This window comes from Cervus canadensis, chromosome 3 (assembly GCF_019320065.1).
Source record: "Cervus canadensis isolate Bull #8, Minnesota chromosome 3, ASM1932006v1, whole genome shotgun sequence".
Classification (NCBI taxonomy): domain Eukaryota; kingdom Metazoa; phylum Chordata; class Mammalia; order Artiodactyla; family Cervidae; genus Cervus; species Cervus canadensis.
Genome location: NC_057388.1, coordinates 62189817 through 62214415, shown reverse-complemented (window position 1 = coordinate 62214415; position 24599 = coordinate 62189817). Strand labels below are relative to the sequence as shown.

General features: G+C 46.1%; 1 protein-coding gene across 9 annotated transcripts in view; it reads right to left on the bottom strand.

Annotated features, from left to right (window-relative positions):
* The window catches only part of NOD1 (nucleotide binding oligomerization domain containing 1), an 87769-nt gene that overhangs the window by 16978 nt on the left and 46192 nt on the right, over nucleotides 1-24599 (bottom strand). For 5 of the 9 annotated variants that reach the window (XM_043463277.1, XM_043463280.1, XM_043463276.1 and 2 more), the window contains 8 exons: nucleotides 22313-22618; nucleotides 20867-21041; nucleotides 16259-18086; nucleotides 10381-10464; nucleotides 9042-9125; nucleotides 7650-7733; nucleotides 1781-1864; nucleotides 601-684 (listed from right to left, as the gene is read on the bottom strand). In XM_043463277.1, the coding sequence (XP_043319212.1) occupies nucleotides 601-684; nucleotides 1781-1864; nucleotides 7650-7733; nucleotides 9042-9125; nucleotides 10381-10464; nucleotides 16259-18086; nucleotides 20867-21041; nucleotides 22313-22513 (2624 nt within the window). In that variant the 5' untranslated portion in view covers nucleotides 22514-22618. Of the gene's footprint in view, nucleotides 1-600; nucleotides 685-1780; nucleotides 1865-7649; nucleotides 7734-9041; nucleotides 9207-10380; nucleotides 10465-16258; nucleotides 18087-20018; nucleotides 20378-20866; nucleotides 21042-22312; nucleotides 22619-24599 lie in introns of those variants that run through there. The other 4 variants (XM_043463279.1, XM_043463283.1, XM_043463281.1 and 1 more) reach the window with 4 other exon arrangements.

Here is a 24599-nt window from a genome sequence, read left to right as displayed (position 1 = left end):
TAAGAGGAAGAAGGGAGAACATTCAAACAAGTGTGCGAAAGTTGGACCCTTCAAGGCATATCTGGGGGTGTTCCAGAGATATCCTGACAGGAAGAATAGCTAGCTTCTGATTTACCTGAGGCCTGCAGTGGCCAAGAAGGCTACGGTTTCAAACTCAGGCTCCTAGGGCCCATTCCACTCATTCTGTACTTGTCTGTGCTTCTGGGAACAACTATCATCTTCTCCAGGAGGAAATTAAATGATAAACCTTCCTTTGAGGAAAGGCCTAGAGCCTTTTCAATTTTCAGGCTTCCCTGGTGACTCAGATGGTAAAGAATCTGCCTGCCATGCGGGAGACGTGGGTTTGATCCTGGGTTGGGAAGATGCCCTGGGGGAGGGCACGGCAACCCACTCCAGTGTTCTTGCCTGGAGAATCCCATAGACAGAGGAGCCTGGTGGACTACAGCCCATGGGGTCGCAAAGAGTTGGACATGACTGAGCGACTAAGCACAGCACAGAGCCTTCTCAATTCAGAGGCAGCCTTTCAGTTAAGAATCTAGGCTGTGCACAGTCTGGAAAAATCCCCAAGCCCCAACCTTTCAAAATGACTCTCATTATTACCAGAATATTCTCAGAGATGCATTCTGCTGCAGGGCCCATGCGAGGCTCTTTCCTCCTTCTGTAGAGATGCCATTGAATGCAAGACTAGGAAGGAAAAACATTTGGAGAAGGTTATTAGAAACACATCTACATTTGCCTTTGGCCTGGTAGCTCAGATGGTAAAGAATTTGCCTGAAATGTGGGAGAACCACGTTCGATACCTGGGTGGGGAATATCCCCCAGAGGAAGGCATGGCAACCCACTCCAATTTTCTTGCCTGGAGAATTCCATGGACAGAGGAGCCTGGCAGGCTACAGTCCATGGGGTCACAAAGAGCCGGACACAACTGAGAGACTAACACACTCAGCAACTAAAGCAGCTGGAAAGACTCGCCAGGAGGTGGCCCCTGCCCGGGTTGACTCAAAGCAAGAAGCAGAAGGGCTCAGCTGCGCCAGCAGCCGTTCGAGCTTTGTTGCTCCAGAGCCCAGGTTCAGACCATGAGGACAGGCCAGAAGGGAAATGAAACAGGGGCCAGATCTGGTCACAGTGCCCACAGCGGGCTGAAGAGGCTTGGCAAGCTTTGCTTTGCATGCTGACACCTTACAGGCACACATCAGTGAGGCCTAGAGAAATCTCTGTTCTCATAAGGAAGGAATTCTGCTACTGCCCCTACCATAGAAGGAGGCTCTCTGTAAGTAACAGCAAGAACGCAGGCAATCAAGAGACACCCAGGTCTCAGGGATTCAGCCGGAGGTCTAAAGGAGGGCCGGGAAGGACCCAGTCTGTTTACAGAGAGGAAAGGTCCCCTCTTGTCCCAGCACCATCCTGAGAATGAAGATGGGGCAGAAATAAGCTGCCCAGTGTCCTTTCCAGTTTTATTTGGACTGAAGAATTCCTCCCCAACCCCCACTGGGCACATGCAGACTGCCAAGGAGCTGGCAGTGTCCCATGTCTGATATGATGGGTGTGTGCACATGTCACATTCCGGAGCTGAAAACTTAACCATGATGTACTTTACTGTATGCCTATCTTCTGTGTCAATAAAAATGTTCTGAAAAAGTAAAACCACACACACAAATACCTTCGCTGTTAGGAATGTCGGCCACCCTCTTCCCCTTGGTTCCTCCCCTGGTAAAACACGAGGTGCACCGAGTGACCAGGTTGGCCCTGAAGACAGTGGGTCTCAGAAAGCAGCAGTTACCTCAGGTTGGTCAAGCTGGGGTGGTTCCTCAGAGCCTCTGCGAAGGCCTTTGCTCCTTCATCACCGATTTGATTGCCCCACATCCTGAGGGCAGAGGCAAGACAGTAAAAGTTACCTCAAGCTCATCCCCTTATTTTCTGCTCGTGGCCACAGGAGATGCCATGTAATCTCAACAGGCAGATGTCTCTGCTCCATCTCTGGAGCTGTGGCCTGGAGATGAATCCCTCCACCAGCCCCTTAGTGAGCTGCTCTGGAGGAACAAAACCAGTAAAAGCCTTGTGAACATAAAGTCAGATACAATTAGAAACCAAGTCTGACCCCTGAGTTTTTGGAGAGCTGTCAGAACCTAAGCTCACTACCATCCCTGAAATGTCACCCTCAGGATATACAGGTTGACAAGAGCTTGAAAGGAAGCTTGACCAATATCCATTAGATCCTGAGCAGGGGTGACACATGTTCCTGAAAGCAAAGTCAGTCGTGCATAAAGCAAATATCAATAAACACACTGAGAAACTTAATCAGCAATTTTCCTGGTGTGTAAAGAGGACATGACCAAACCATGCTGTTCAGGTGTTGTAGTCTGGGTGGGGAGTTGCAATGACAAACCGTATTCCCTTCCCCACAGCAGAAAACCTTAAGAGGATCTGGCTAAATCAAGGGTCTGTATGGTAAGACACTGGGTTCCTGACCTGGCCCTGTCCCCCACCACCTATGCGCGCTTGGGTGGGGTGTAGTCTCTTAGGTCTTAGACTCCTCGTCTGAAAGCAGAATAAGAAGAGCATTTCCTCAGAGTTGTGAGGATGAAGAGAGTTAACATATGCAAAGCACTCACAACAGTGCTGAGCATATAAGAGTCAGCTACTTCTAAAAGGCTGAGGGTCACTGTCTACAGAAAGCAAGTCTGCTGGGCCCACCACAACACAACCAAAGCTGCCTCAGCCGCACGCTCTCTCCAGGCAAGTGGCCTGCTGATGTCTCTGGCAGTATGGCTTGTAAAACCCCAGTATGAGAGTTTGCCGCATTTTGCATAAAAAGTGTGTGAATATAACTGCAAAGTATCAAACTTTTAATAAAGTGAAAAACTACTCATGACATGAGATTAAGTGAAGAAAGGTAGAGTAAAATTCTGTACAGACAGTTTGACATCTACAATATTAAAATAAAACAGAGACGGCACACACTGCATGAGGGAGATCGAGAGAGCTTAACTGACATCTAGGGTTGATAACAATTATTTTTGAGAAGAGAATCTCTATTATACTTTTCTTATTTTCCACAGTTTACAAATAAAATTATCTATGTTTCTTTTAAAATCAGGGGAAAACTAACCATGAAAAGCTTTAAATAGTCTCCTAAATCAAAACCATAATGAGGTATCACCTCACACCCATATGAATGGTTACTATCAAAACACCAGGAAATAACAAGTGTTTGTGAGGATGTGGAGAAATTGGAACCCTTATGCACTGTTAGTAGGAATGTAAAATGCTACAGGTGCTGTAGAAAACAATGTGGTGGTTCCTCAAAAAAGTAAAAATAGAATTGCCATGTGATCTAGCAATTCCACTTCTGGGTATATGCCCAGAAGAATTGAAATCAGGGCTTCAAAGAGATATATGTACACCCATGTCAACAGCAGCATTATTCACAAGAGCTAAAAGGTAGAAATAACCCAAGTGTTCACTGGTAGATTAATGGATAAACAAAATGTGGTATGAACATAGAATGGACTATTATACAGCCTTAAAAAAAAGTAAAGTCTGATACATGCTACAACATGGATAAACCTTGAGAACCTAACGCTAAGTAAAAGAAGCCAGTCGCAAAAGGACAAATACTGTATGACTCCACTTACATGACGACCTACTATAGTTGATTGCACAGGGGACAGACAGTAGAAAGGTGGTTGCCAAGCGCTGAGGGGAGGGGAGCATGGGGAGTTACTGTTTCATGGGTATAGGGTTTCTGTTGTACAAGATAAAGAGAGTTCTGGAAATGGATAATGACAATGGTTGCATGACTATATGAATATACTTAATTTTTAAGTGTATCAAACTGTACACTTAAAATGGTTAAGATGGTAAATTTTATGTTACATGTATTTTCAATAAAAAATTGAATTAAAAAAGCCTCCAGAGAGGGGAGGCAGAGACAAGATGGTGGACTAGAAGGATGTGAACTCACCTCTTCTTACGAAAACAACAAAATCACAACTAAGTGCTGAACAATTATCAGCAAAAAATGGTGGAACCTACCAAAAAAGATATCCTACATCCAAAGAAGCCACAACAAGACAGTATGACAGGCATAACCATGATAAAATCAAATTCCAAACCTCCCAAGTGAGTGACCCACAAACTGGAAAATTTTATCACAGAAGTTCTCCCACAAAAGTGAAAGTTCTGAGCCCCATATCAGACTCCCCAGCCCGGGAGTCTGGCAATGGGAGGAGGAGGTCCCAGAGAATCTGCCTTTGAAAGCCAGTGGGGTTTGATCACAAGAATTCCACAGAACTGGGGGAAACAGAAACTCCACTCTTGGAGGGCACACAACGTCTTATGTGCACCAACCCAGGGGAAAAGCAGTGACCTCAGAAGAGCCTAGGCCAGACCTACCTGCTCGTATTAGAGAGTCTCCTGCAAAGGCAGGGTGGCTGTGGCTTGCTGTGGGGACAAAGACACTGATGATGGTAGTTCTTGGGAGTACTCAATGTACCTTCCTGGAAGCCACCATTTTTTCACCAAAATCTGGCCCCACACAATAACCTGTAGGCTCTAGTGCTGGGTCACCCTGGGTCCACCAACCAACAAGGTGGGAACACAGCCCCACCCTTAGCAGACAGGCTACCTAAAGTCTTCCTGACCATACAACTGCCCACTCAGCAAACCCCCTGACACAGCTCTGCCTACCACAGGGACAAGACCCAGCTCTACCCACCAGTGCATGGGAACTAGTCTCACCCTCCAGGAAGCCTGCACAAGCCTCTCAGACAGCTTCATCCATGAGGGGACAGACAGCAGAAGCAAAAGGAACTATAACCCTGCAGCCTGTGGAATAGAAACTGCAGTCACAGAAAGTTAGACAAAATGAAGACTGCCACAAAACAGAATAAAGAAAAAAGAATGAAAAGAAATGAGGACAGTCCAAGAGACCTCTGGGATAACATAAAATGCAACAACATTTGCATTGTGGGGGTCCCAGAAGGAGGAGAGACAGAGAAAGGACCTGAGAACATATTTGAAGAGATAATAGCTGAAAATTTCCCTAACACAGGGAAGGAAGTAGTCACCCAAGTCCAGGAAGCACAAAGTCCCAGGCTGGATAAATTTAAGGAGGAACACACCGAGACACACAGTAATCAAACTGACAAATATTAAAGACAAAAAAAATGTTAAAAGCAACAAGAGAAAAACAACATACAAGGGAACTCTCTTAAGGTTATCAGCCAATTTCTCAGCAGAATCTCTGCAGGCCAGAAGGGATTGGCATGATATATTTAAGGTGATGAGTGGGAAGAACCTACAACCAAGAATACTCTATGCAGCAAAGCTCTCGTTCAGATTTGATGGAGAAATCGAAAGCTTTACAGACAAGCAGAAGCTAAGAGAATTCATCATCACTAAAGCAGCTCTACAACAAATGCTAAATGAAAAGGCCACACTAGAAACAAGAAAATCATGAATGGAAATGCTTACCAGTATAATCAAACTTACATAAAGGTAGGATATCATCCACACACAAATACGATATCAAAACCAGCAACCACGAGGAGAATATAAATGCAGAATACTGGAAATGCACTTGAAATTAAGAGATCAGAAACTTAAAACAATCTTGTTTATATACAGACTGCTGTATCAAAACCTCACAGTAATAACAAACTGAAAATCTACAATTGATCCATACACAAAAAAGAAAGAGGAAGCCAAACACAACACTACACTTAGTCACCAAGTCACAAGAGAACAAAAGAGGAAGTAAAGAAAAAAGACCTACAAAAACAAATTCCAAAAAATTAACAAAATTGCAATAAAAAATATATATTGATAATTACCTTAAATGTGAATGGATTAAATACCCCAACCAAAAGACACAGACTGGCTAAATGGGGTACAAGACATACATACACACCCCCACACACACACAGTCTACAATGGACCCATTTTAGATCTAGGACACATATAGACTGAAAGTGAGGGGATGGAAAAAGGTATTTCATGCAAATACAAATCAAAAGAAAGCTGGAGTAGCAATACTCCTATCAGACAAAATAGACTTTAAAGACTGTTACAAGAAGCAAAGAAGGACACTGCATAATGATCAAGGGATCAATTCAAGAAAATATAACAACTGTAAATATATATGTACCCAAAATAAAATACAGGAGCACCACAATATATAAGGCAAGTACTAACAGCCAGAAAAGGAGAAATCAACAATACCACAATAATGGTAGGGGACTTTAATACCCCACTTACATCAATGGACAGCTTATCCAGAAAGAAAATAAGGAAACACAGGCCTTAAATGACATATTAGACCAGATGGACTTAATTTATAGAGCATTCCATCCAAAAGCAGCAGGATACACATTCTTAGCAAGTGCACATGGAACATTCTCCAGGATTGATCACATGCCGGGCCATAAAGCAAGCCTCAGTAAATTTAAGAAAACTGAAATCTTGTCAAGCATCTTTTCCAACCACAATGCCATGAGATTAGAAATGACCTAAATAAAATGATTGTTAAAAAAAAAAAAATGTGGAGGCTAAACAATATGCTGGGCTTTGCAGGTGGCTCAGTGATAAAGAATCTGCCTGCCAATGCAAGAGACATGGGTTTGATCCCTGGGTTGGGAAGATCCCCTGGAGAAGTAAATGACAACCCACTCCAGTATTCTTGCCTGTGAAATCCTAGACAGAGAAGCCTGGTGGGCTACAGTCCCTGGGGAAGCAAAAGAGCTGGACACAACTTAGAGACTAAACAACAACAAACAATATGCTACTAAAAAAACAGTGGATCACTGAAGAAATCAAAGAGGAAATTAAAAAAATACCTAGAGACAAATGAAAACCAAAAGCACAAGAGTCAAAAACCTATGGAATGCAGCAAAAGTCATTCTAAGAAGGAAGTTTATAGCAATATCATCTTACCTCAGGAAATTAGAAAAATCTCAAATAAACAACCTAAACTTACACCTAAAGCAATCAGAGAAAGAACAAACAAAGCCCAAAGTTAGTAGGCAGGAAAAAATCATAAACATCAGAGCAGAAATAAACAAAGACAAAACAATAGCAAAGGTCAATGAAACGAAAAGCTAGTTCTTTGAAAAGATAAACAAAATTGATAAACCTTTAGCCAGAGTCATCAAGAAATAAAGGGAGAGGGCCCAAATCAATAAAATTAGAAATGAAAAAGAAGATACAATGAACAGTACAGAAATACTGTACGGGATCATAAGAGACTACTACGAGTAACTATATGCCAATAAAATGGAGAATCTAGAAGAAATGGACAAATTCTTAGAAAGGTACAAGCTCCCAAGACTAAACCAGGAAGAAATAGAAGATATGAACAGGCCAGTTGCAAGCACTGAAACACTCTAAGCAGACCAAAGGCTGGGACCTGATAGCTTCATAGGCAAATTACACCAAACATTCAGAGAACAGTAAACACCTATCCTTCTGAAACTGTTCCAAAATATTGAAGAGGAAGGAAAACTCCCAAACTCACTCTGTGAAGCCACCATCACCTTGATACCATAACCAGACAAAAATACCGTAAAAAAAGGAAAATTACAGGCCAGCAAGCACTCCCGTACACAGAGCAGGTCGTCTACAAACACCCACGTGCATTCGCCTCTACTCACCCAACTTCAAAGATGGATTTGCTGTTCTTCACAGCCAGAGCGAGACACTTTCCTCCTTCGCTTGTTATTTTGTTTTTTCCCAATCTGCAGAGACAGTCACGCACACATCAGCTCCAGCTGTGAGGGATCTCCAGCATCAGCCACCCTCATCCTTGGCACAGAGCCCCCTGGGGCCCTCTTAGGATGGATGGTCTATCTCCTGGGACCCACAGCAGCCTTCCCTGGGCTTCCCCTCAGGAAGGGGCCTGAAGCTCTGAAGAAAGTGAGTCAGCATTCCTCTTCAGAAGACGCAATCTCTGCAGAAGCTAAGGGACCCGAGTTCTCCCTCAGATTCTTTAAATGACCTCCAAGCATCACTCCTTTCCATCAGCAGACCACATGGTTCCCACTTCAACTGCAAATGGTCAAGGGGTAGGGTCCCATCACCAGAGCAGCACCAGGGGCTCCTCCAAGCCTGGTGCTCTTTAGCAGGACTTTTCCAAATGTTGCCTGCAACTAGATGGCTGTGGCCTGAATGTTTGTCTCCCTCACCCCACCAGAATCTATATGTTGAAATTCTAACCCCTAGATATTAGGATACTAGGAGATAGGGCCTTTGGGAAGCGATAAGGTCATGCATCACAGCCCTCACAAATGGGATGACTTATAAGTGAAGTCCAAGAATGCTCCCTCTCCCCCTTTTCCACCACCATGTGAGGACGCAGCAAGAGGCACTATCTAAGAACCAGGAATCGGGCCCTCACCAGGCACCTAATCTTCTGGCACATTAATCTTAGACTCTCCAGCCCCCAGAACTGTGAGAAAGAAATCCCCGGTGTTTATGCATGCATGCTAAGTTGCCTCAATTGTGTCTGACTCTTTGAGACCCTATGGTCTGTAGCCCACCAGGCTCCCCTGTCCATGAGATTCTCCAGGCAAGAATACTGGAGTGGGTTCCCATGCCCTCCTGCAAGGGATCTTTCCAACCCAGGGATCAAACCTGAGTCTTTTTTGTCTCCTGCATTGGGCAGGCAGGTTTTTTACCACTAGTGCCACTTGGGAAGGTTATTTTGTTGCAAAAGCTAGATGGACTAAGATAATGAGGAACTTCCTCAGGGGAAAAAGACCTCCAGAAAGGGTGGCATTTGTGGCCTTTCTCCCATCAGGAGTTAATGAAACCAAAATGCCAGGCTCTCCCCCCAACCCACGGTAGGGCTTTTCCCCTCAGGATCCCCCCACACCCTTCCAAACTCTGAGCCTCACCCACAGTTCACCACACAGATGTCCTCATCTGAACTATATGGCCCTGGGGCAAGCAGAAGGCAGCTCTAGGGTGACATTTATTCTTTGCTTGAACAACAACAGGTGACCAAGAGAAGCTGCCGAAGACCCCGTTGCATCCACCCCACTTACTTCAGGTGTGTGAGGCCTTTGCATTCATCCAGGATTCTGGCGATGTACCTGGCTCCGACATCGGTGATTTGGTTGTTGTATAAGCTTCGAGAGAAAGCACGGCCATGAGAATTTATGACTCCATTGTTTTAAAGTGAGTAAGTGCTGTCTGCTGATGTCCAGAGTCTGGGTCAAAAGGAGAAAGGAAGGGCACGTGGAGACCAGAGTTTGGGGCTCAGGGGTCTTACAGGCCGGGGTCAAGGCCAACACTGCCGCTTTCCCCAGTTTTATGACCTGGGACAATGCACCCAGCCTCTCTGTGCGTTAGTTTCTCCATCTGTAATACAGGAGTAAGATTTACAGCTCCTCACAGGATTGTTATGAGGATCATACGAGATCATTCCAAGCTCTTGCATGTAAGTGCTCAATAAATGGTAGGCAGGGGGGCACTTTGAGATTAAGGGATAATCTTGAGGGATAACATTTTCTGACCATTAGAACCACCTCAGTGTCTACCTTTTAGTCAGTTTACCACTTGATACCAATTCAACAATGAGGTTGAAAGCGGTAAGCAGACAGGTTTCCAGTGTTCCATGGTCACCCAGAACTCCAGAGCCAAAAGGCAACCTGGAATTGAGTGCTTCAGTGTCCTCACGTGATGGCTGAGAAAACTGAGGCCCCAAGAAGCTGACAGGCTGGTTCCAGCTCACAGAGTCCACAGCCACCATGGGGCTGGCCAGGCTGACCCACAACCCCTCATCTCAAACTCCAAGATCCCAAAGGCTCCCCAAACCCAAACTTCTCCATAATTATTTTGGCAACAAATGTGGTGCTGTTCATGGTCTTTATCTCAACTGGTTTGACTGTTTCTACATTTTGCTGCAGAAATTAAAGTATCTGAAAATGGGGTATTGCCCTAGAGCCCACTGGTTATGACACTGCTAGGTAGTAGGAACACTGATTTCTGATTAGTGTCATGCTCCAAGGACAACAGATCATGGACCCACAGTAGTGAAATCTACCATATAAACAGTATTCTCATGTTCATAAGACATATCCCCAGGTATGCAGCCATTACATCTCTCAACCACCACCTGTAAAACTATATGCCTATATTAGGATCCCAGTTACACAAGGGGGATGAGAGGGCTGGGTTCAGTGAGATTTCCTGACTTTCTCAAAGACTGCGCTGCTGGCTGAACCAAAACCAGGACCCAGGATTCCTGGCTCCCAGTTCAGTGCTTTTCCTGGTGTCTGGGGCCATCAGTCTCAACCATCCAGTGATCCATAGGAAGGGCAATTTCCTGCCACTCTCTATTCTTACTACATAGCTGTCCCAGTGTTCTTGAGAAATACATACCCTAAAAATGTCAGAATTTTGTATTTGGTCAGCTCTTCATATAGCACCTTCACCCCACTGTCAGTGATCTGGTTCACACTGAGTCTGAAAAAAACAGTAAAGAAATTTAAGAATCAGAGCAGCTTCTCACTGTGAAAGAACATTAATTCCACAAGGTTCTGAAGCTTATAGGTCCTGCAGTTTTCCCAGCTATAAATGCCCCCAGAGAGAATGGCCATAGTAGCCAGTCAAATGGCCCCTATAGGACCTGGTCTTCATGGGGGCTAAGAGACCCACCAGAATCAACCCACTGATAAGGCTACAGCACAGCTCTGATGCAACCAAGGGCTACGAGGGACATCCGAAGGACACATGTGGCCAGCCCCCTCTGATATCCTGCAGTTGCCAGGGGCCTCTGTGTCAATGTGGCTCTCACTGTTCATAAGGGGCTATGGGATTTGGAAGCATGTGGAGCTGCATTTAGTGGTTATGAGGCTGGGGGCGAGGATGTTCCATTATCTTGCAAGTGGGGCCAGAGATGTTAGGGGTCCTGAAAAAGGCAATAGACAGTCCCCACGTGGACAGTTCCACCCAAAATGCCAAGAGCCTTTGCATCTGGAAATGCACATGCTACACCTGCCTTGCCACCTGAAAAGGCGAGTCAAGGGAGACAGCTCCTGTGGTGTGGTTCTGTGTGGGAAGTTCAATGGCAAGGGAGAAACAGTCGAACAAGGCAGGCCTTGGCAGCCACACTCTCCCATTCCTCTTTAATGCCAGTGCTGCTAGGAGCAGGCCAAGCTTTGAGAGGGGGCAGGAAAAGAGGGCCTTGAGATGATGGATAACTCTTGGACAAGGGCCAGCTGCATACTGAAATTGCTCTTCAAAAGCACTATACTAGCTGGATATTATGATTTGGCCAAAATGCAGAATTTTTTGTTTTACTACCAAGGAATCTCTATAACTGCCCTGATCTTCTCAATCCTCCACCCCTTCATTTAGATGAGTCCAAGAGATGGAATGTAGAAAAGGAGAAAAGGGGAAAGATAAACCCATTTGAATGCAGAGTTCCAAAGAATAGCAAGGAGAGATAAAAAAGCCTTCCTCAGCGATCAATGCAAAGAAATAGAGGAAAACAATAGAAAGGGAAAGACTAGAGATCTCTTCAAGAAAATCAGAGATACTAAGGGAACACTTCATGCAAAGATGGGCTCAATAAAGGACAGAAATGGTATGGACCTAACAGAAGCAGAAGATATTAAGAAGAGGCGGCAAGAATACACAGAAGAACTGAACAAAAAATATCTTCACGACCCAGATAATCACGATGGTGTGATCACTCACCTAGAGACAGACATCCTGGAATGTGAAGTCAAGTAGGTCTTAGGAAGCATCACTATGAACAAAGCTAGTGGAGGTGATGGAATTCCAGTTGAGCTATTTCAAATCCTAAAAGATGATTCTGTGAAAGTGCTGCACTCAATATGTCAGCAAATTTGGAAAACTCAGCAGTGGCTGCAGAGCTGGAAAAGGTCAGTTTTCATTCCAATCCCAAAGAAAGGCAGTGCAGAAGAATGCTCAAACTACCTTACAATTGAACTCATCTCACACGCTAGTAAAGTAATGCTCAAAATTCTCCAGGCCAGGCTTCAATAGCACATGAACCGTGAACTTCCAAATGTTCAAGCTGGTTCTAGAAAAGGCAGAGGAATCGGAGATCAAGTTGCCAACATCTGCTGGATCATCGAAAAAGCAAGAGAGTTCCAGAAAAACATCTATTTCTGCTGTATTGACTATGCCAAAGCCTTTGACTGTGTGGATCACAATAAACTGTGGAAAATTCTTCAAGAAATGGGAATACCAGACCACCTGACCTGCCTCTTGAGAAATCTGTATGCAACAGGTTAAGCAACAGGTAAGCAACAGTTAAAACTGGACCTGGAACAACAGGCTGGTTCCAAATAGGAAAAGGAGTACATCAAGGCTGTATATTGTCACCCTGCTTATTTACCTTATATGCAGAGTACATCATGAGAAACACTGGGCTGGAAGAAGCACAAGTTGGAATCAAGATTGCTGGGAGAAATATCAATAACCTCAAATATGCAGACGACACCACCCTTATGGCAGAAAGTGAAGAAGAACTAAAGAGCCTCATAATGAAAGTGCAAGAGGAGAGTGAAAAAGTTGGCTTCAAGCTCAACATTCAGAAAACTAAGATCATGGCATCCGGCCCCATCAATTCATGGCAAATAGATGGGGAAAGAGTGTCGGACTTTATTTTTTGGGGCTCCAAAATCACTGTAGATGGTGATTGCTGCCATGAAATTAAAAGACGCTTACTCCTTGGAAGGAAAGTTATGATCAACCTAGATAGCATATTCAAAAGCAGAGACATTACTTTGTCAACAAAGGTCCGTCTAGTCAAAGCTATGGTTTTTCCAGTAGTCATGTATGGATGTGAGATTTGGACTGTAAAGAAAGCTGAGCGTCAAGGAATTGATCCTTTTGGACTGTGATGTTGGAGAAGACTCTTCAGAGTCTCTTGGACTACAAGGAGATCCAACCAGTCCATCCTAAGGGAGATCAGTCCTGGGTGTTCATTGAAAGGACTGATGCTGAAGCTGAAACTCCAATCCTTTAGCCACCTGATGTGAAGACCTGACTCATTTGAAAAGATCCCAATGCTGGGAAAGATTGAAGGCAGGAGGAGAAGGAGACAACAGAGGATGAGATGGCTTGATGGCATCACCAACTCAATGGACATGAGTTTGGGTAAACTCTAGGAGTTGGTGAGGGACAGGGAGGCTTGGTGTGCTGTGGTTCATGGGGTTGCAAAGAGTTGGACATGACTGAGCAACTGAACTGAACTGAGGGATGGAATAAAGCTCAGAGATGGAGGAGTGTGAGGGACAAGGTAAGGGTCAAGAGTGGGTGAGATAACAGACCAGAGCTCAGCAATTTTTTTCTATAAAGGGTCAGATAGAAAATTTTAGGCTCTGAGAGCCATCTGATCTCTATTGTAACCACTCAGCTCTGCAGAATGAAGCAGTCAATATGTAAATAAATGAGTGTGACTCTGTTCCAGTAAGACTTTATCTAAAACACAAGCCTTGGGCCAAAGCTACAAGCTGTCCTCTGTAATCAACAAGAGGCTAAAGCGGTAAAACTTGATTTTTAGGCCAATCAGAATGATCATGTCAGACACTCTGGATCCTTCCCACTCATGTTACTGACCTTGGTGATGGGGCACAGTGTGTACAAACACTGCAGGACTATCCCAGAGCCCACTAGTCACTCCCAATATTCATGCTTACTTAGAAACAGAATCTCCCATGTTTTAGCTGGCCACACATGATTAACTTCTGCCCAGTGAAATCTAAGCAGAATTCTCATTAGCAGTGGCTGAGAAGTGTTCTTAAAAGAATGGGATGTGTCCTAAACTATAATTAAAGATATGCCCCTATGTTCAGACCAGCACTATTCACAATAGTCAAGACATGGAAACAACCTAAATGTCCATCAACAGATAAATGAATAAAGAAGATGTGGTACACATATATGATGGAATACTACTCAGCCATAAAAAAGAATGAAATAATGCCATTTGCAGCAACATGATGCAACTAGAGATTATCACACTAAATGAAATGTCAGAAAGAGACAAATACAAATGATATCACTTATGTGTGGGATCTAAAATATGACACAAATGAACTTATCTGTGAAACAGACTCACAGACATAGAGAAGGGACTTATGGTTGCCAAGGGGAAGGGTGGGATGGGGTAGGGATAGATTGGGAATTCGGGATTAGCAGATACCACTATTAATATACATAATGGATAAACAGTAAGGTTCTATTGTATAGCACAGGGAACTATATTCAATATACTGTGATAAACCATAATGGAAAAAAGAATATGAAAAAATATATATAACTGAATCACTTTGCTATACAGCAGAAATGAATACAACATTGTAAATCAACTATACTGCAATAAAGTAAATTTACCAAAAGAAGAATGGGGTTTGTCCTTTGCCTTTTATTCCTTTTGGTGACTAGAATGTCAACTGAATGGCTGGAGCTTAAGCAGCCATTTTGGGCCAGGAGTTGGCAGTCAGATAGGGAAGACAACAGAGCAGTAAGGCAAAAGACAGCCAAGGCTGGTGGTCACGGAGACATCATAGCAGTCCTAAACTGCCCGCCTTTAAATTTTGTCATGAGAAACAAACAAGCTTATAACTTATCTAAGCCATCAGCATTTTGGTGGTGCTTGGTGCTCAGTCATACTCGACTTTCTGCAGGCCCAAGGACTGTAGTCCGCCAGACTCCTCTGTCCATGGGACTTTCCAGCCATGAATACTGGAATGGGTTGCCATTTCCTACTCCAAGGGATCTTCCCAACCCAGGGATGGAAACTGTGTCTCTTGTGTCTCCTGCATTGACAGGAGCATTCTTCACCACTAGCACCACCTGGAAAGTCCACCTGTATTGTGAGTTTTCTCTAACTCTCAGCCAAAACTAATCCTCACTGATACCCTCAGGGAGCTCAAAATGCTTCCTTAGGGTGGTCCATTTCTTCCTGTTTTGTCTTTTGCTGTCTGGAGGCAAACTATGGGACCATCATCCTGGTGCAGCATTTCCATCTTATGAAATGGGCACGGGGAGGCACTGAATGTGACATTGCCTGAGGTTGCATACAGAGAGTTGCTGGCTGAGAGCTCAGAGAACAGATTCCAGACTTTCCAATTCCCAGGCCAGCACAGGCTTGGGCTCCCTACATCCACCCATCCCTGCACAATCTACACTCTGGTGCTGGTGTAACTGGTACCTGGAATCAGTTCCAAATCCCTTCTGCTCTTCAAGAATGCATGAGCCAAGTAGTAGAGAACTGAAACCCCCATGGAGATTTACAAGGTGTATTTAATACAAGATGCTAACAGAAGAAAGAAGACTGACTGGCTTTTCTTTCCTCTAAACCATCAAACAGGAAAGTAAGAGTCAGCATTCTTTACTGAGATCCTTTGCTGCTCAGGGCTGCCAGCTTTTTTGGTAGAAATTAACGCTAATAAGCACAGTCTTTTTTTGCCTTTATAAAATTTTTCACGTGTCAGAAACTTTTCACGGGTTATCTCGGAGCCTCACATAAATCTCAAAAGGTAGGTTCTTTATGATGCTGGCTCCATGATGGCCCCCATGTGTGACCTTGAACAACTTCTCTGTGCCTCTGCTTCCTCATTTGCCAAAATAGAGATCTAGTGTGCTGGAGTCCATGGGGTCACAGAGTTGGACACAACTGAGCGACTCAACAACAACTCTTACAGAGATGTTGAGAGGATTAAGCCAGGTAATATTTGAAATGCCCTTTACTCATTCTCAATAAATGCTGATTGTTATTACTGTAATTGCTAGGATATAACAAACTCCTTTTTCTGAATGAGGACACTGAAACTTCAAAGAAGTTAAGCAACTTGCTCAAGGACACCCAGTTAGGGCCAATTCATATCCACCTAACTTGGAAGCTTTGCTCATTACCCTCTGCCACTCTGAGACAGTGGGCTTCCCTTGTGGCTTAGTTGGTAAAGAATCCGCCCGCAATGCGGGAGACTTGGGTTCAATCCCTGGGTTGGGAAGATCCCCTGGAGAAGGGAAAGGCTACCCACTTCAGTATTCTGGCCTGGAGAATTCCATGGACTATATAGTCCATGGCATCCCAAAGAGTTGGACAGGACTGAATGACTTTCACTTTCACCCTGAGACAGAGAAGGTCTGGATGCTCCCAGATCCATGGTCATGAGTCCCAGGATAATCCAGGAAATCCAGCCCCAGGATCCTAGTCCTGGGGTCTGTCACCTGAGCCCCGGCCCTGCCAACCGCTCCCTGAACCTGGTGGCATCACCTGATGACAGTGAGGCGACTGAAGCATGGCTGCAGTTCCCGCACGCCGAAGTCGTTGAGGTTGTTGTTGTCCAGGTCGAGCGCCAGCCGCTTGCGGAAGTGGTGCAGGACGAAGGAGAGGGCACTGCAGTCAGCCGGGCAGGCATTGCAGAAGGTCAGTTTGAGGTAGTTGGCGCAGATGCCCCTGGCCGCCAGCTGCCCCACCTTCTCACTCTGCGTCTCGTAGATGCAGCGCAACATCCAGATGAAGGTAGGCAGGGCCTGCACCTGGTTGAAGCCCCCAGACTGAACCCGGGGCAGGTTCTTCAGGTGGGAGCGCAGGCTGGCGAACAGGTGAGTCCACAGGGCCTTGCGTTTTCGCCGCAGGGCAGCAGCAGGCACCAGGTGCCGCAGGAGTTTCTGTTTGCCTTTGGACAACAGCCCGCACAGGAAGAGGTTGGTGAAATGAAAGTGATCCTTGTTCTTGAAGGGATCTTCCCCATGCAGGCCGTGGCCCCCCAGGCACTGGATGGGGAGAAAAGGAGGATAGCAGGTCGATGTGGCCACAGCCTCCCCGGGAGGAGTCCACTCCTGGAAGAACCTTAGCAGCTCCCGAGTGCCCACCTTGTCGTCCACCACTAGAAAGAGGGCAGCGAAGAAGGCCTGGAGGGTCAGGTGGAAGAACTCATAGGACTCCTGTTCCCCTCCAAGGTCCAGCTCCGGCACGGCCCGAAGGAAGCCCAGTTGCAGGTCCCCTTCCCGCACCTCGGACGCCTGCACCTCGTCCTGGTTGAAGACAAAGAGGCTCTTCTCCATGCCCCTGTGAGCCACCCGGCCGAGTGAGCACAGGGTGTCCCGGCCGGCGCGGAAGGTCTCCGTCTGGCTCCGCGTGTTCTGCTGCACCAGGCTGGTGGGCTGCGTCCTGTTCAGGTGGACCTCGGTGACCAACAGGAAGACGTCCGTCAGCGTCACCGTGAGATCAGGCAGCTGCGGGGAGCTCTCAAAGGCGTCGTGGAAGTGCTGGAAGCACCGGAAGATGATCCAGCAGAAGAGGGGCACCGCGCACAGGCTGCAGAGGTTGGGATTGGCCTCCAGTTGATCCAGCAGGCGCTGGCGCGTGGCGCGCTCAGGGAACATCCTCCCCGTGTAGGCGCGCAGGTGGCTGGGGGAGAAGCCGCGCAGGAGCACCTTCTTCCAGAGGAGATGTCGCGGGACCTCGACGCCCGTGCGCGCCGTGAGCAGCTTGCGCGCCCCTTTGAGCAGCTTCCCACTGAGCAGACTGGCCAGCAGGGCCAGCGGGTGGGCGGGCTCCCAAGGGGAGGAGGTGTCGGGCTCGCTGCTCAGGTCGAAGTCTGAGTGCAGCTCGTCCAGGCCGTCGAAGGTGAAGAGGGCCGCGTGGGGGAAGCGCAGCAGGAAGGCAAAAACCTCCCCGGGGTCCTGCTCTGGGTAGCAGTAATGCTTGAAAAGCAGGTCCTGCAGACACAGTGCCGCGCTCTCCTTGAAGCAGCTGAGGGTGCGGCAGCGGAAGTGGAAGAAGAACTTGATCCCTGGGTCCAGCTGGCCCGCTGCCCAGAGGCTCTGCAGCCGCTGCAGCAGCATGGACTTGCCCATGCCTGCATCGCCAAACACGAAGATGGTCTCACCCTCCTCGTTGAGGACGCCTGTGGATGCGTCCAGGAGGCAGGCCAGGCTGTCCAGGCTGCCCAGGCTCTCGTTGTTGAAGTTGACCAGCTCCACCACCGTGTCCGTGTACATCTGCTCCAACAACAGCTCCTCCTTCTGCGCATAGCACAGAATGAACTTGGAGTCCCGGCCCAGTTGCTGCCGCAGCTTCTGAGTATATCTGCTCACTGCAGGGAGAGCGGGTGGGTGAGAGGTGGAAGAGGGTTGAGAAAGAGACACAGGTGGAAAGGGTATCCAATAGGGAGGTCTCTGATGAAGAAGCAAAGGCACAGACAGACAAACCCACAGCCTGGACACTGAGTCCAGGTGCAAGAGAGCTAGCATTACAGAATCCCCTGGTCCTCTGGCCTCCATCCCTCTGCCTGACCTCAAATTTAGCCAGCCAGCAGGGACAGAATCCAACTGGGATCAATGTCTGAATCAGGTTCCCTACTCCTCTGCACAAGTTGTCATTGAACACCAGCTAAAAGCTGAAGCCCTTTCAAAATAGAGGTCTAGGCTACAGGGGTCTGCCACTCCAGCCCACCCCAAGTGTTCCACTCCAACAGCTTAGGCCTGTCTGCACTGAAACTTGTACTGTGACGAAGAAACTGTCCTGAAACTTCTTGTGCTTATGACACTGCTCTTAAACAGTCTCATAAAACCTAATGCCAAACTTTTTGTGATGATACATTTGATATTAATATGGACTACAAGGGGGCTGTGCCTCACTGTAACTGAGTAATAATAGGACTCCACAGAGCACAGAAGTCCTGGTTCCAAAGCTAAGGCCTGGGGAATCACTGATGCTTAGGCACATGCCTTAGGGGGAGCCCTGGGATTGCCCATAGGCGGGTAGGTACATGGCTTAACATGCAGACATGGGTGCCACACTCTGCAGAACGAAGCTACGAAATGACATGACTCCAGGCAGAAAAAGGGTATTCCAGAAATTCCTTTAAAATCCTTTTTGGGTTTTAATGATAACATAAAAAGTGGACACATGCATATTTCCAGATTCATCTACAACCCTCTCCTATCAACTTGGTTCTCTGCTTAATATTTGTGAAGTAAATTCTATTTTTCTAAGTTTTAGTAAGGAAAAATATACAGACTAGAAATTCACCCATTTTAAAACAGGTTTACAGCGATTTTTAGTAAATTTTCAGATTTATGCACACATCACTATAATCCAGGGGTACAATATCCATCATAAGTGCATTTGCTGACTATCTGTGTCTCACCCTGGCCCTGGGAAACTGTTGGTCTGCTTTCTGTCTCCATGAATTTGCCTTTTCTGGATATTTCCTATAAATGGATTCATACAATATGCAGCCTTTTGCATGTGGCTTCTTATAGAGTGAATTATACTTTAAAATCTGTTACAGTAGCTAGGTAAAGGGCCCAATGGAGAAGTCCTTTTAGAAAACTCTTCACCAAAGGAATATTTTCCTTTTTTCATAGGGGAAGATAACAAACCTAGACAGCATATTAAAAAGCAGACATCACTTTGCTGACAAAGATTTGTATAGTCAAAGCTATGGTTTTTTCAGTAGTCATGTACAGATTCAACTGGATGTGAGAGTTGGACCATATAGAAGGCTGAGCGCCAAAGAACTGACACTTTTGAACTGTGGTATTGGAGAAGACTCTTGAGAGTCCCTTGGAGAGCAAGGAAATCAAACCAGTAAATCTAAAGGAAATCAACCCTGAATATTCATTGAAAGGACTGATACTGAAGCTTCAATCCTTTGGCCACCTGATGTGAAGATCTGACTCAGTGGAAAAGATCCTGATGCTGGGGAAGATTGAAGGCAGGAGGAGAAGGAGACGACAGAGGATGAGATGATTGGATGCCATCAGTGACACAATGAACATGAATGTGAGCAAACTATGGGAGAGAATGGAGGACAGAGGAGCCTGGCGTGCTGCAGTCCATGGGGTCACAGAGTCGGACACGACTTAGCAACTGAACAACAACAAAAATAACGAAGTGAGGTAAGCAGGAACAGTGAGAGTGAGAAGCTAGCAGTGGCCAGTGAGTTAAGTGTTGGGACCTCAGAAGCAATAGCTTGGCCCTAACACTCTGTCTCTGGGTCTAGTTTCTCCCAAATACACACCTGACAGTCTGGAACATGATCCTTTGTTTCTGTTTTCAAGGTCAAACTGGACTCTTTGAAGCTCAGAGTTTGGAAGCTCCCTGCTGGTATGTTGCCAATAGCTGTCTTATAGTGGAGCGACCACAGGCATGGAAAGAAGATTCCCTGGTCCTCAGAGCAGACTGTGGCCCCAATTATGTGCTCTCTCAGCATCTCGGACTGCTGTGCTCCTTATCACTATCTGCAACTATACATTTGTGTTACTACCAGTTTCCTGTATTAACCTCTGAGCTTCCTGAAGGCAGGAACCATATCTGGGTCTGTTCCCCATTGTACCCCTGGCATCCAGCACACCCAGCCTTAGCGCATGGTGAACACATCATAAATACCTACTGAACTAATCATTTAACTAAAGGGCAAGTTGGGGGGGTGGGATGGGTATGATGCTTTGGAAATAAGGACTGGCAGTCAGGAGTGATAGAAGAATTCTTCCCCTAGAATCAAATTTGGAAAGATTTTTAAGAAGGAAAAAAATACAACCTTGAATTTGTACAAGCACTAAAATGTCTAGATATGTCAGAATAGGAAGCCAGCAGGGGGTTCAAAGAGAAGTCATCCCAATACCTCCATAGGCCCTTACATAAACCAGACCAGCTACATGCAGGCAGTTCAATCACAGTCCCCTGGGCTGCACAAGGGTGACAGGGATCCAGCTCTCTTTTTCTAAAAGGAACACAGCAGCAGAGCCTGCTGCCTGGGGTGGAAGGCAGGGCTGGCCAAAATGGACCCCACCTTTATCCCCTGCTGGGCCTGCACAGAGAGCATTTCGAAGCCCTGGGGGCCTTGCCTCCTGGGCGGCTCCCTCGTACCTGGGTCTGTGTTGACAACAGCTTTGCTCTGAATGAGCGGGGAAGGGGAGAAGCCGATCTCTGACAGCCAAGGCCTGAGATCCACATACGCATCTGCGAGTTGCTGGAGCACGTAGAGGAAGAACTCGGACACCTCCTCGCCCTTGCTCTGTACCAGGTCCAGAATTCTGCGGACCTAGTGGGGTGCAAGCAGGAGGGTGAGGGCCAGTGCTAGGGTTGTCCACCCCCCAGAGGGGCCCACATGCAGGGCTCTGAGCTCTTCAGCCTCGAGCTTGACTGTCCACCCAGCCAGTGTGAGATGCTATAGCCTGAAGGCCCAGGATCTGTGAAACAGACCTCCTGAGCAAGAAACCAACTGCACGGCTCTAGGAAAACAGAGGCTTCCACGAGCCTAAAAATAAAAAGGTCAGACTCACAACTGGGGTCAGGCCCACCCCTGGAATTTCTTTTCCCACCTCTTCTTTTCCCTCTTAACCTATTACTGCTCTCGGGGAATGAGAGCTGAGGGCAGAAAATCATCCATTAGGCACAATGAGGTGGGTGGTGAGCCACAGAGCAAACGGACAGCAGACTCCTATGTAAGGTGTACCTTAAGAAAGTTTTCTGTCATATTAAAAATTCAAGGGAAAAAAATCACAACAGTGTTCTTTTGTGCTTTTCTCAGAAACCTTTCTGGTCTTTTCTGAGCCCAGCAGGTGCTGCCGATGGTTTAGTCACTAAGCCGTGTTCAACTCTTGCGACCCCATTGGACTACAGCCCACCAGGCTCCTCTGTCCTCTGTCCATGGGATTTCCCAGGCAAGAATACTGGAGTGGGTTGCCATTTCCTTCTCCAGGGGATCTTCTTGACCCAGGGATGAAACCAGGATCGCCTGCATTGCAGGAAGATTCTTTACCAACTGAGCCACCAGGGAAGCCCCAGCAGGGGCTTCATTCATTACAAATGAATTCTGTCACTCCTCTCCCCAAGAAGGAGGTTTTGGTCCCTCCATTCTATTTTAATGAACAGGACACAAAGTTAAAGTGAAACCAAGGGCTGTGAAGACTCCCCACAGTGAAGTGTAAGAAATTCTTTACTGTGGATCTGGGTTACAATGCAGCTATTCCTCAATCAGAACTGAAGGCCATTCTCAGAGCCATACCCAGCAGTGAGCAGCTCTCCAGGGTTTAACAGGCACGGAAGGGGGTAGCATGGCTAGCGTTTCATGCTCACTTTCTTTCCAAAGAATTCACTAATTTAAAGTGAATTGGTGTCTGAGAACCAGTACACACAGCAAGGAGAATGGAGTGGATCAGAGGAGTTTGCTGTGTCATGATCACAGAAATGAAATATGTAATTTCTGTTCTGTAAATAACCACCCAATGTACTGAACTCAAAGCTTTTCACCCACGTCAATGGGAAGAAGCCCTGTCTGGCCACCAGAGCTGGCATCCCCGTCACCAGCACCTTGTCGGGCTGCGTGGGGCAGGCACACACGATCTCTGCATCCTCAGTGGAGAAGTAGTCATTCTGCAGCAAGTTGTCCAGCAGACACTGAGTGTTTCGGATGTGAGTGACCAGATGCTCCCGGTTGACTTTCAACAACTTGATGAAGGAGTGAGACTCTGATGAGACTATTTCCATCTCACTGCAGCCCTGCTTTTCCATGGTTCAAGAAGCAAGCGGCTGCTTTCCCCAAATTCATCTTTGGCTGCATGTGTCTCTCTGGCAGAAGGGCAATCAGGATCCAGGGCCAGCCTCTCAGTGTAGCCCCTGAAGAGACAAATGAAATCACCAACAAAGCCAAAGCCATGGGAAAGATTTCCCCACCACACCATTCCTCACCTTTCTTTGGTCCTGGAATTTCTCTATTTAGAGCAGGAAGAGAGTATTAAAAAACAGAGACCTTACTTTGTCAACAAAGGTCTGTCTAGTCAAAGCTACGGTTTTTCCAGTAGTCATGTATGGATGTGAGAGTTGGACCATAAAGAAGGTTGAGCACTGAAGAATTGATGCTTTTGAACTGTGGTATTGAAGAAGACTCTTGAGTCCTTTGGACTGCAAGGAGATCAAGCCAGTCAATCCTAAAGGAAATCAGCCCTGAATATTCACTGGAAAGACTGATGCTGAAGCTCCAATACTTTGGCCCACCTGATGCAAAGAGCCGATTCATTGTGAAAGACCCTAATGCTGGGAATTATTGAGGGCCAGAGGAGAAGGGGATGACAGAGATGAGATGGCTGGATGGCATCATTGACTCAATGGATATGAGTTTGAGCAAACTCTGGGAGATAGTGAAAGACAGGGAAGCCCTGTGTGCTGTAGGTCATGGTGTCGCAAAGAGATGGACATGACTGAACAACTGAACAACAAAAGCAGGACAGAGTCATGCTTAAGATATTGATCTGAGATGTATTACAGTAAAAAAATCATAATTTAGTTGTGCCCGCTTGTGGGTTACATCACTGGGGTAGATGCCCAGAGATAGACAATGCTTTTGTTTAGCAAAACTTCTTAATTATTATTACTTTTTAAAAAGTATGCCTCCATGGAACTCTATTCAATGTTATATGCCAACCTGGATGGGAGCAGGGTTTGGGGGAGAATGGATACATATGTATATGTATGGCTGAATCCCTTCACTGTTCCACTGAAACTACCACAACATTGTTAATCAGCTATACCCCAATACAAAATAAAAAGTTTAAAGTTTAGGGGGGAAAATGTATGTCTCAATCCTAGATTGGAATAAGGATGCAAATGTATGTTTTCCAAATTAGCTGACAGGGATTAGAAGTTTCTACACGCCCTGTGAGGGGACAGGGCCCAGAATTTGGAGCCGAAGAGTTGTGGGAATTGATGGGAGAGAGCAAAATGCCCTGAGGAGAGAGCGAGCTGGGATGAGGCATTCACGGTAGTCATGAATCTCCTGTGGCAGTCAGAGCCCAGGAACCTGGGAACAGCAGCCTGTCCGTCCTCACTGCCCGATCTGGGCTGTGCTGTAGTCCTCTCCACAGCCCCGCCCCAGCTCTCCTTACAACTCCAGCCAAACCGGTTACATATAAGCACCTGAGGGAATGAAGGAGTGGCAATGGCCATGCTGGAGTGAAGTGGGACAGAAGGAGGGCGAGAAGGAGAGGTAATGTGGAATTCCAAGCAGTGGATGACCAGAAGACACCATCTCCCTGGAAATCCTCAAAAACCTCATATAGGTGCTGAACTTCCTGTCTTGGTAGGGCCCAAGCTCTTTTATTTGGGTATTAAGAAAATACTTTGGGTTTATCTGTGCAACCCCAGAATTGTACTGATTGCTTTTCCACCCCCAGAATAAGATCTCGCAGCCACTTAATTTTCCAATCATCCTGTGGATATAAAATGGACTACACTCTTGAAAGTGGAAAGGCCTTGAACTAGTCTTTCATCTAAACCCCACATATCCCAGAGAGATAGCTTTAAATATTTTTTGTTGATCTTAAAAAAACAAATTCATAGGAGTTCCAAACATGTTTGTTTCATAAGCCCACCTATGTTAACATTCAGGTCCCATGGTTCTCACAATTTTTCCCCACAACTAGTCTCCTGCTCTTTGACACATTTTTTTTCCTGCATTTTTGCATTTTATCATCTTTTACCTTCAAGTTGTGAAATGCAAGCCTTCCAGAAATTCTCAACGGGATCCCACACAATACCCTTCCCTTTTATAACCTGACTGATAATAATTTTTAATACATTCTAACATTCTAAACAAGAAAGG